Genomic DNA, 13,278 nt, shown 5'->3' on the forward strand with positions numbered 1-13,278 from the left:
AAAACATTTGAAGAATCATTTGCAATGGTTGATGAACCCTAAATTCAAGTGGCCCCAATTTTGTATACTACAGAACAATAGAAAGGCTGCCCAGGAGCATGGAATCCACTGATACTATTTTTCACTCAAGAAATCCCTAGAAGCTGTCACTAAGGAACTGAGGAGTTTGTTGAAGGAGGGTGGAGGCGGGGCGTGAAATGATAAAAGTTTGTTAATTTCATTGGTCTTGTTTTGGGGGTTTGGCTATGTGTGTTTGGGGGTAGGAGAGCAGTGTGGGTCATATTTCTTGCCTAGGAAAGTTAATTAGAAGAATAGGAGCCAAATGTTAATTAGTCTCATGTCTTAAGCATATGGTAGCGTTTCCTGGCACTCCATATTCCAAGACCATTCCCTGTCCCTCCTGCACATGCTGAAAGGTGCTGGAAACACACTGTCTGGGGATGAAGGAGAAATAGGTTTCCATTTCCCCATATTCTGTGTTGTCCCTACAACAAAAGAACATGTAGTTCAGACAGCTATTCTGAGAAAGTAGAAAATATGGGGGTTTTATAGCCAATCACCCACCTCACCATCACTGAAGATCTCTCCTCAGGTAGCCCCTCTTGGATCCAGCTTTGGAGGGACTGGAAGCCCAGTCCTCCGTTTGTGAAGCCCTCCCACCATGTTTGCAGGAGAATCAGCTCAAATGTCAGTATCAGAGCCCACAGAAAGCTTCTCAGAACATTATGCATCCTTTGGTAGAGACCAGAAATGAAAAATATGTAATTTGAGGAACTTTTTTAAAAAAATTTTTAATGTAATTTGTGTTCACAGAAGAATTAGTAACAAATAGGAGATAGGTTTGGTGCTTAACCCTGCCAGGAACTCATTCTGTTATTTAGATGATTGTGTTGTCTGGGCCTCAATTTTCCCACAAGTAAAATGGGGATGCTCCCCTGATAGTTGCTGATTGCTTGATAACAAAGAAAAATTGCCAGCAATTAAGTTGCCCTGGTACTACTTTCAGCAACTCAAGGAAGGGTATGACCAAAGTTTCCCATTGTTTCTTGTTTTGATTTTGGTATTCTGAGATTTAGTCAGCCACGGTACAGGACAATGCCTTGCTACACTATCTGACTATCTGTACAGGTGTGAACACTCTGGATCCTGGTTTCCCACTTGCCCCCCATGAAGCAGAGACCTTCCCTGAGGAGAGGCCTGGAGATGTCTACGGAGCACCATTTGGCAAATGAGTGTTTCTGAGCTTTAATAGACTCTTTGCTGGAGACATACATCGTGAGAGGCACCAAACGAAAATCACTTATTATCCATGCACACATACAGAGAAATGGTCTGCCTATCTTTATGCTGTCTATTAATTCCATCACAGAAAAAAAAACTAGAAAGTCCAGTCTATGATGATGATCCATACACAGCGCAGCTCATGATTTCCAAATGGTCAACAATACATCAATTTCAATGATGCCAGAGAACACAGCAAGTAAAATGCAGAAATATTTTTAACATGTCAAGGAGCTTCCAGAGAAGAGATCTACAATGAAGGTACCAAACCTGGAAAGGCGAGACATATTACATACACTACCACCCCGAAAGGACCCCAGAAAGCTAGAAAGTGATAAGCAAAAATATTAACAGTGTCCTCTCTGGGAGAATTTTTTTCCTGCTCCAAGGATATTTAAATTTTGTTTCCATCTTTATGCAATACATGCAATTCTTTTATTACTAGAAGCAGTTAAGAGATTAATGGAAATAAGATTTAGCAAAAAAATAGTATAAAGTAACATGAACCTAAAGTTTACTAAATTATTTTTAAAAATGACTAAAACCCTCTGCCTCTGTTTTTCCATAAAGCCTTTCCTCTTCACTTGAGTGTGTGCTATGGTGGATAAGATCTTAGACCAAGAATCCTGGAATCTAGTCCCAATTCCCTCCCTATTAGTCTTATGGCTGCCAGATCTTTGGGGGCCTTAGTTGAACCATTTGCATAACTGATGACCAGACAGAAGTGGAGCAGGTAAAAAGAGGAGGTGAAAAGAAAAAGGAGAAAACACAATTGCAACATGAATTCTTTGTTGGCATCTTCTGATCCAACATGTTAATCAATGCTTCTCTATAATAAGCAAATGATAAACTATATATATATATCTTCCAATTTTTCTTTATACTGTTTTTAAGAAATAGTATATTTACAGGCACCTCTAGTATACATAAAGGCATTTGTGAGAAGTGATAAACTCCAACAGTTACAGAAATCTGAGTTCCAATCCCATTTTTTTCTACATCACTAATTTACAAATATGTTTGTTGAGATAGAGAATCATTCCTTATCTTGTTCTCCAACTTTGCCTGAAGAAATAAGAAGAAACTTCATCTTATTCATCTCTTTCTTTACTCATTAGCAATGCTACCAGAACTAAGACAACACAGGCTCTTAGGCAGAAATATGTGGTAGAAACACAAAATGTCCTGGATATTTGCAAGGTAATAAGTGATTAAGGTAACATATAAGATTTAATAAGGAAAAGTTACCTGTAGAATTTTCCATTGCTTCATCAAATGATTCCACTCTACCACCAACTCTGAACTCTGTCAGTCTTCTTAAAGTCAAGGATTAGCAGCTGGAAGTTCAGGTTCTAGTAATACCACTTACGTAATACCTATATAATACACTTATCATTGCATCCAAGATAATATAATACAAGAAACTAGTTGTTTCCAACAAGAATACAGATTCTTGTTCTTTTCCTTATGATCAACTAAAATGAGTTCTAAGAAATGTCAGTGGAATCCTGCATCTCACCTTACAGAAGTGGCTAGAGTCAGAGTTCACATCTATGAAAACTTTCAACAAAATCATGTTCATAAGAAGCTTTTCTATGGCCCTAAAAGACTAACGTTAAAAATCGCAGACATAACTGCTTCCTGTGTTACTTCTAACCGGTGAAAGAATCTTCTGTGTGATGCATGTGGGCACTTTAAAGACGACTATTAATATAAACCCATGATTGTCATGCAAAATCACATTCACAAATGCCAGTCCTCAGACATAAAATGCATTCGAGTGCTGTAGGAAGCACTCTGGTTGTTTTCATGTTGTTATTTTGCAGTTGAGGTTTAAAGCCCCCATACTTCTTTTTTTAATCCCAGGATGTGCTATAGGAATCTATGAAACTTAATTACATTTAGTGTTACAAAAAAGGATTTATGAACTTTTGCCTTTAGGCGGAAATGTTTATTTCATTGCCTTTGCTATCCATTCTTTTCAACTCCAACGGCTTTGAACTTTTCAGCTGCTCAGAGTTATCACCGTTGTGCAGAGCCCAAGAGCTCCACTCTAAGACACACACGCCACGAGTTGAAGAAAACGAAGAAGGCAAAGATATATGAGTCGTTATTTTGGCCACCCTTTGTGCCATTAAAATCTCATTTTCTGCCTATTAGAATGCCCTCTCGGTGCTTAGGCGGCGGTGATAGTCCGTGATTAGTGTGTAATTGAGTATAATTGTCTTTTCACTTTTCATTTGTGTCATTCTGAGCTTCTCTCTGTTTTTCTAACCACCAGGAGGAAAAAAAAAGAGGTCGAGCAAAGATAAAGCTGTTAAAACTCTCACTCTCAGCCCTGAAGAGATTCTCGATTGCAATTATAGATTGCAACCCCTTTGTGACATTTCTCCAAATTTAGTGGGCAGCTATCCTTGCCACCTGGGCCAACTGTTCTCTAATAAAATCAAGTGATCTGTATTTAAACAACTGCTAATAATGTCAACCTCAGACAGATGCCACATGTAGGAAATTTAACCATCCCTCTGACATGCAACTATCAAGGCAATTTATTAATGTGATCTCCCAAGAAAAGCTCATAGTCCAATGCAAATTAGAAAAACAATTACAACATTCAAATATTTATATATTCCCAAAGAGCAGCAATTCTCCTAATTTGTGCATTTATAACTCATTCATTCCAAGGATCCATAGGCATCAGCTGGGTCTCTCTCCACCCAACTTGTCTGCTGGCTCTCCGATTGTTTTGTCAGAGATTTGGTGTTTTCTCATGAGTTAGGTTTGCTCAAAACTCTGTCAGCTGACCAAATACCATTTGAGGCAAAAACCAACCAAACAACAACAACAAAAAAGACCCAACCTGTTTGCGAGGTTCTTAACCAAAGCAGAGCTGGGACAGAGAAGACACATGACAAATGACTTAACAACTCAGTATAAACACAAAGCCTCTGCGATTACCTTAAGAGTTGCTTGGATTTTAAGTCTAAGTTACAACTTTTGATGCAGCAGGAGGAAGGGTAGAGAGAAAGGAAACTAGAAAACTGAAATCATGTGGCTTGTATAAAGAATACATTATGGTTTAAATTTGGTAATTCATTATTCTACCGCCTCGGGGAATTGACTATTTGGTTCTGGTATACAGCAAATCGTCTGTCTAGAACCATGGGACTGACCTGAGGTGAAAGGCCATTGCCAATGGCGGGGTTCATGGGGTTGGAGGGCCCCGACGGAGGCACAAAGCTGTCTGAATAGCTGGAAAATCCGTGCCTGGTGCTGGGGAGGCAGTAAGCAGAGCTGCTGTCCGGGTTCGAAGGAAGAGTGCTTTGGTGTACGGTGCTCGGAGGAAGCGGCTGAGGTCTGTGAACCGTGCTGCTGGGATCCGACACGGCTGAAATGAAGAAGGCTGTCAGTGCTAAAGCGCCTCTAAAGGCCAGCGAAACAGGTTCAGTGCAAAAGTTCACAAGTCAGCAAGCCAGTAATAGCAACTATGGCTCAGATGGAATGTGAATTTCAAATGCATTTCCTAACATGCAGGTGCAGAATCACTCAACAAATAGTCACACCTATCTTTGGGCCTATCTGCAAGTGTATGACTGGTATATAGTCACCTGGAATATGAATATGAATGCAGAAATCACATTAATAACACCTACAAGCCTCTTTTCTCAGTGAAAACTATTAATCAATGTGAGAATTCACCAATATCATGACTGCAACCTCAAATTTCCCATCAAAATGTACTTTTTGATACATTTAGGTACTATATTAGGTACTATAATATTTAGGTACTACTACCTCAATATCAGTATCATAGCACAGTTTCAAGTACCTGGCATGCTATATATTTATTCTTAATCCAAAATTGATTTAGTCTTACAATTCAACATTACCCAGTTCACTTCTACCTATTTGCTAACACATAGTAAATTAATCAAAGCTTCCCTTCCCTTCCCTATATTACCACTTCAGTTAGTAACCATTGGAGGGCTTCAGGTAATTACAAATTGGAGAAGTAACATTCTAACCAAGAAAAAAGCAAATCCCATGTTTATTCCTTTTAAAACACTGAAATAGTATTTCATTACAACACAGTTTCTCTAAAGAGATTCAGATATGTCCTAGGACAAACTATGGTTCTGAAATGTGGCAGGAACCTTTAAGGCAACCTGATGTCACATAATTGACATACAAACAGCACCGAGGTCAACTTAGGGAAAGAATTTGCTGTATAATAAAACATCCACCAGACAGAGCGATTAGGAGTTACATCTAATCTCAGTGACTTCCTTTCTGTGTACCTTGTGGAATAGCTGTGGGCTGGTACGAGGTCTCCGACAGCTGGTATGTTGGCAGGGTCGGCATGGCAGTGGGAGGGAATCCCCCCGGAATGAGATGGTTGAAAGCCATCAGCTGATTGGCTCCAGCTTGCTTCCTCCATCTTGCACGGCGATTGCTAAACCAGACCTATGGATTTAATTTAAAATTTGAGGATTTCACTGATGAAATAATAGTACATTCTTAATGAATTTTTCATGCTAAAACAGATTAAAGGCCCCTTACTGACAGGGCATAGAGATGCAAGAGTCTTCCATCTTTGGTGTTGTTTGGGAGTATTGTCAATGGTGAAAGCAGAATGAAAGGCCAGGGGTCAGCAGAGGGCATAGAGGACCTTCCATGGTCTTGTAGAAGCCCCCATGATCTTTGTAATAAGTAAGGGTGAAGACTGCTGAGCAGGGGTTGCAACTATACCAGCTTTCCACTGTGACCATCAGCACCCATCCACCTTCTTACCACAGGTTTTCTGGCAAGTATTATTCATGAGCTCTGGGACCCACACAGGACAACCTTACATTTGACCTTGCCATACACCAAGCCTTGTGTTTTATGCTCCTATCAGTCTTTCTCTGTATTTCCACAGTCATTATGGACATATCTCCGAGATAATCAGATCAATTGAGCCAGAGGATAAGCAAATGGAGCCATTTGACCATCCCTTTCAAAGTTTAAAATCTTACACTGATCTCAATAGAAATAAAGTCCTAAGTGTTTTCAAAAATTAAAATATTTTTCATCTTAAATAGTTTATTTATCATTTCTTTCAATAGTTTTAAAGCACCTATGATACTCTGTGCTGGTCACTGTGCTGATATAATATAATAAAATACTTCCAGGGATTCAAAGTCCAAGTATTGTGTGTGTGTATCAGTGGAGAGAAAGAACAAAAATGGCAACAAGAAATATAACTGTACATCCAAACTGTTGCAATATAAGGCCTTCCATGAGCTACATGACCTTATCCAAGATTTTTATTTGCAGAATGTAAACATAGAACTTGGGGTAATTTTTCCAAGGTACACACATAATGATTACCACAAGAGAAGGTTTCTATCAATTAAAGAACTTCTTTTTTTTCTTTTTTAATCAAAAGTTCATTGAAGCTAGGTGTGGTCGTGCACACCTGTAATCCCAGCTACTCAGGAGTCTGAGGCAGAAGGATCACAAGTTCAAGACCAGCCTGGACAACTTAACAAGACCCTGTCTCAAAAAATAAAAAAGGCTTGCAGTGTGGCTCAGTGGTAGAGTACCCTTGGGTTCAACCTCAGTACTGCCAAAAAGAAAAAAAAAAAAAAGTTCATTAAAACTTAACATGAACAAAGCATTTTATTTGAGGTTGGAGGGATAAGAGTGGGTGAGGCAGGACCCTTGCACTTGAGGGTTTTGAGCCTTGTCTTCATGGAGCTCTCAGAGAAGTCAAGGAGACCAAAATAAGTGCTCACTAAAGCTCCCTGTTTCAAGGTACAGAAGATCAGGACATCTTTAGAATGGAGGCAACATTGCAGCTCATTTTACAGTTTGGATATGATTTCCATAAGGAATCTTTCCAGATGGAGGTCACAATTCAGAGTAGAAAGACTTGACCAGACTAAGAAAAAAGTGAAATATGATTTCCTTCTAGGACAATGCTAACAATTTTACAACTTAATTGGAATTATTTAAAGTCCTATGATTTACAAAATAGAATAGGAAACGATTTTTCTTCCTTCTGGAGCAAAAGACTCAATTTAGCACTTGCTCAAACTTCCATTACTCACCCAATATGTCTGAAAACAAGATTTTTCTTCTCTAGCCATGGTTACAACACTGGTAAGAAAGGTGGATTGAACTTCCACAAAATATTAACATTTAATACTCTTTATTTTTCTGACAGGAAGAGAAGGTAAATCAATATTTCCCATGTTGATACATAATTGAATCAGAGCTTTTACTTAACTTAATAAATTGCCACCTGGGGTAACAGAACTACAAACAGCAAGCCCTTTGGGGTCTGGCTTTGTTGTTTTCTCTTTGCAAGTCTGAGTGCCTGTCATCCAGACTCCCAGAGGCATCGTGGTAAGAAAACCATTTTCCCAAAAAATCAAAGGCTGAATTTTCTCTCTGATAAGTGGATGCTGATCCATAACGGGGGTTCGGGGCAGGGGAATAATGGAGGAACTTTGGGCAAAAGGGAGGGAGGGGTATGGAATGGGGGCAGAAAAGATGATGAAATGAGATGACATCATTATCCTAGGTACAGGTATGACTGCATACATGGGGTGACGATACATCGTGTACAACCAGAGAAATGAAAAGTTGTCCTGCAATTGTGTACAATGAATCAAAATGCATCTGCTGTCATATATACCTAATTAAAATTAATTAGTTAAGAAAAGAAATCCACTTTCAAAGAAGAGCTTGGGACAAACTGTTTTAGAGTCACATTCATGCTTGAGTATACCCTACTCTACCCCCTATTATGGTCATAGCTTCATATTATAAACCCTCAAGGTAAAAGAGGCACTTCCACTCAGCCAAGGTGGCCCCACACACCTTGCTAGACCAACGATGCATGTCTCTGGCTTTACGTGCCAGACTGGGAGGAAAAATAAACTCCCCAAAGTACAGAGTGAACTTGCTCCTGCATATATCTACCATCCTCAATGCCAGTGGTGAGACCCTCCATGGAGACCTCAGAAACCTACACACGGATTCTTATCAGAGCCTGCTGCCATGCTCTCTGTGCCAACTTCCTTCTGTGACCTTTAGATAAGTAAACCAGGTTAGATTTACCACAGGGCAGCAGTGCCTGATCTCCCCACCCATCTCACCTACTGTTCTAGCCAGACCAAAACTCAATTTTTAAAAGCAAAGAAGGTCATTGCTGGAATCATAAAGAAAAAATATCAGAACTTTCTACAAATTCCTTCAAAAGATAGATTCTAGGAGTATAAGGATTTGAGATTTGTTTTCTTTCTTTTTTTTTAATAACACAAATAAATTTAAAAGATTTTCAGTAAACCCACCAGGAGCTAGTTTAGGGGTGGGAGGTAAAGATTTTTATTTAAAAATTCATATTTGCAATATAATATTTTATGTCTACAAAAGGGTGATGATAAATTGCTGAGAAACAAATCTTATTTTACTGAAAAATAAGCCTTCAGCAAGAGTTTCCCAAAAGCAAGAATTTAAATGTTCTTTAAATTTAGGCTCAGAGGGCTATTTTTGAGAGAACCAGGGCATAGTGAGGACTGGCCTTCCTGTCTCTGACCATTTAAATAAATTTTTTATCATCTTACCAATGCCAACCTTCTTCATTTTCTAGAACTAGCCAAGCCTGCAAAAAAAATTGAAGGAAAATATACTGAAATTGAATGCTAAGAAGTAGTCTTTGCCCTCTTCATGCTTTGAAACTCAGAAGAGTCATATCTTCTCTTTTTAGTAGAAAATGATGCCCTTGAAATACTCTTCATTTTAAATACCCAAATGGACAAAGCACAGAGATCCTGGGACGCTATTATCTTCCTATACTTAACTGAAAAAAAAAAAATCTCTTGGTACTCAGAAGTCTTAGATAACTCAATAGAGAATCACTAATTCCTAAGAGATCATCGATGACATGCGTAAATGACATTTGTGAGTGTAAAATACTAAATAAATTCATCTAAAATAAATGGAGAGTATTCATTATTCAGTTGCAATTACTATAATTTTTTCTGGTTTTGAAAAGAATAACAAGATAAACAAACTGGCCTTTGATTGATCCTCTAAGAGAGAATATGAGTTTTCCACCAATTTTACAAAGTCAGCTACATACCTGATAATGTGGTTCTATGACATGTAATTCAATTCAGTGTTCCTCTCTGCAAAGCACATGGCCTGGCTTCCCAGGTCACTCTTGGCATGTAAGGAAGTGAAGGCAGGTTCCTGCATTGGTTGGTAACCTATTCTTAGGCACAGTTAATTGCCTATCATTGCACTGTAATATCACAATGCATCTAAACACCCTCAAAGCAAGTTTGCACTTCATTTGATAAACTAGAGCCCCTGGGCTTTTCTCTCCCTATGCATCTCTGTACTGAGTCCAGTGATAAAACTATACCTGTTCTTTTTGGAAAATGATCTTCACATGAACTTCAGGAATACTCAGATATCAAAAAACTTTTCAAGGCAAAATTTAAATTCGTTGAAAGATTCCCTAAAACATCATAATAACCAGGAAAAAAAAGATTATAAATTGCAAAAGAGGAATAAGATATTTGTAAATTTTTCTCTTTATGAGCAAAGTAGCCAACTTGTTCAGATCCTCAACAATCGACCAATAAAAAAAAAAAAAACAATAGAAATTGGGGAAAATTGAGTACTCCCCACAGTAATGACACAAAAGGTTTCAATGCAGAACAGCAAAAGCAAGAGTTCCAGCTCCTGACTTACTACTTCTGTGACTTTGAACAATTTGCTTATCAATGGTGGGCCTCTGATTTTTGATTTGCTAAAGAGAAAATATTTTTTTAAAAACTACCTTGCAATATGGTTGTAACAATTTAAAAAGATGGAATCAAAGCACTTCAAAGAATATATAGGAGATATTATGTATTCAATAAATGTCAGCCGCTGGCTATGGAGATAGCTCAGCAGTGGAGTGTTCACCTAGCATGCATGAGGCCCTGGGTTCTATTCTTAGCACTGCCAAAAATAAAACCAAATTATAGAGTCTGGAGTTGTAGCTCAGTGGTAGACTGCTTGCCTAGCACATGTGAGGCACTGGGTTTGATTCTCAGCACCACATATAAATAAGTAAATAAAATAAAGGTCTATCAACAAGTAAAATATATGTAAAAAATAAAATATAAAATATTACCTCTTCATTAAAAGTCTCACACTGATACTTATGTCTGAGAAAACCAGGATTTAAAGACTTGCTTTGTTTCCTCATTCTGTGGCCCACAGCCAAAGCCTTACATGCCAATAAGTAACTGGGAAAGTGCCCGAAGAACACCTTAAACACTCAAAAGCCAGTTTGACTTGAAGGGAAGCTTAGGTCCAACTGGCTTTCAAATTTCGTTGACTAGTGCTAATTGTCCCATGGTGTGAGCCTAATTTTGCCCATCAGTAAAATACTGTTTCACATTTTTTTGGTGTTGTCTTCAAAGGCAATCTAACCGACATGACTCCAGATGTGTTATTTCAAATGTAAATTGAAAAAAAAATGGAGAATGTAACACTTCATCCTTAGAAAGAGAATTCACAAGGAGATCATAAAATGATTTCTTAAGCACTAATCTTGGTGACATCTAATACTGCAATGCCAAGCACAGTGGAAAACGTGGGGGAACTGCTGTTTTCTCTGGACTCTCTCTCATTCCTTCCCATCACCTTTCTCTCCCCTCCTCTGATCACTGTACTATCCTGCCTTGGCCAGGAATGTCACATTCCCGAGCATCTCAGAGAACCATGGACAATTGCAAAAGCACGTTCAACTGCATCTCATACAGCAGAAACAATCTCCCATGGAGAGCTGTGGGGTGGCCATAGTTTTGCTTCATTATGGAGTTCAGAGTATTTCTATATCTATCTTAACTTCTAGACTATACAGATAATGTTAGGTGGTTTTAAATCACCATTAAGTTTCCCTGAGAATCCCCAATTATTGATGCAAAAGGGTCCAGAGAGATCATATATCCTAGTCATACTAGTAGTTTTTAATTTGTGATGTAAGAGAGATGGTAATTGAAAATAAGATGAAATCCAGCTTCCCTAATTAATACTTGTGTACACACATGTATACACACACACACACACACACACACACACAACCTGTGTACAAATCTCAAGCTCTTCAAAAGTTCAGCCATGAATATTCTGGCTAAGATCATTTGATCTAACTTACTCCATATAAGTTATTTAAAAAAAAAAAAAAGGAAAAAATTAAAGCCCAGCAAGATTAAGTGACTTGCTCAACAAAACACTTTTGGTAAGCAGGGACCAAAACCCACATCGTCTGACTGCCTGTTAAATGGTATTTCCACAAGTAGCATCCCTTCCTATCTTCCAATATCATGGTGATAGAGGAGAAAAGTGCCTTCTCCGTGGAATTCTTAGATGGAATAGTTGCTAAAACTTTTGCACATCATAAATATTTGCAAATAATTTTGCCCCCTAAATATGTAATGCTTGTCATCATTTGCATATGAACTGCTACCCCAGTGAATTCAGCAGTCTTTTTTTTTTTTAACTTCTAATGTTGTTATTATTAGGCAAATAGTCTTTGCTGTACACTAGTTCTCAGATCATGTACTCAGATTTGGCCATGAAAAACACAACATAGCTACTGTCCAAACGAATTTTTATAAAACACTGACAAAAACCTATGTTTTTACAGCTTTAGTCTCATCTCTATCCAGAAGAGTCTAGAAATATTTTTCCTTTGGGTGAAGGGAAGGGGCGGAGGACAGAATGTAGACATGGTTTGCGGTTTGGGGTGTTTGGGGCTCGGTTTTCCCAGGTGCCCCAAATTAAACTAACTCACACTTTCTGGCTATCACTCAAAGTGAGCTGACTTAGCTACTGCTTTCCCAGATCCTTCTAAAAACTACAAGATTTTCTTTTGGCATTTTAATCAGTGATTAACTACTCCCTTCTTTTTCCTGCTGGGTTAAGTAAAGGGTCCATATGCTGGGTGTTCTAGGGAATTTGTTAGGCTGTAGATCATAGCCTGGTGTAAGACATGATGTGTCTCCAGGGAACTAACAAAGCCATAAGGAATGTAAGGAGTCACCGGGTTAAAGCCACATTAAGACAGCTGTTACGTTAATGAGGACCCTGCTTTGGAAAGGAGGTCACTGTACAGAAAAATATGAACCACTCTTTATTGGTTTGATCCCATGTCCTCTGGAAGTTAATGGGCCATTACTATTATCCTTTGACATTCATTGAACCCCATGAGAATGCTGGGTACCATGCAAGCTACTGGGGTTTGAAATTTTGTCTGTCCCCAACCTTATTTTTGACAAAGGCAGAAATAAGGTAGTGCAATAGTGAACACCCCTTTGGTTCCCATCACCTGCCTTGTCTCATCTCTTTAAATTAAAAAAAAAAAAAAAAAAAAAAGTTTGTTTTTTGATTCCATGAGTTCAGAACTGATCTTCAACCTGTCTTTAGAACCACAGACCCAGGATGTGGGCTTGGCCAACCATGGAGCATAGGAGCTAAATCCTGAAATAGACACTCAGTGTCCACGCTTAATGTGTCCCTTCACATTTAAACCAGGTAATCACAGAGCTACAATCAAAGCAAAATAGGTCTCACGTATTTATTTTTATAACAGCATTATATGGTATCATAATATCACAGCATGACAGAACTATTAAATTGCTTCACCCAGGTCACTGGGATACCGTGTGTTTCTCCCCATTGCCCAGGACAAAAATGACCTATGTTAACCACACACCATAATGACTTTACTCTGGATCCCACTGAGGTGGGCAGAGGAATTCGACAGTTCCAACTTTAAATCATCAGCCCAATGACCCCTGGTGACTCTTCCTTCACCTCCTACTCACCTGTCTTCCACCACCAACTGCCTGCATTCCACCTCTGAGTACCTGTCGCCACCATCCCTTCCTCACCAACCCATTATGGTTACTGACTTCACGCCACAGCCCCCACTGCCTGTAGCACCAT

At 38.7% G+C, this 13,278-nt stretch overlaps 1 protein-coding gene across 3 annotated transcripts in view; it reads right to left on the bottom strand.

Annotated features, from left to right (window-relative positions):
• The window catches only part of Pax3 (paired box 3), a 90,100-nt gene that overhangs the window by 13,616 nt on the left and 63,206 nt on the right, over positions 1 to 13,278 (bottom strand). For all 3 annotated transcript variants that reach the window (XM_026390378.2, XM_077799540.1, XM_026390377.2), the window contains exons 6-7: positions 5,580 to 5,745; positions 4,455 to 4,669 (exon numbers count right to left, since the gene is read on the bottom strand). In XM_026390378.2, the coding sequence (XP_026246163.1) occupies positions 4,455 to 4,669; positions 5,580 to 5,745 (381 nt within the window). The remainder of the gene's footprint in view (positions 1 to 4,454; positions 4,670 to 5,579; positions 5,746 to 13,278) is intronic.

This window comes from Urocitellus parryii, chromosome 1 (genome assembly GCF_045843805.1).
Source record: "Urocitellus parryii isolate mUroPar1 chromosome 1, mUroPar1.hap1, whole genome shotgun sequence".
NCBI classification, from domain to species: Eukaryota; Metazoa; Chordata; class Mammalia; order Rodentia; family Sciuridae; genus Urocitellus; species Urocitellus parryii.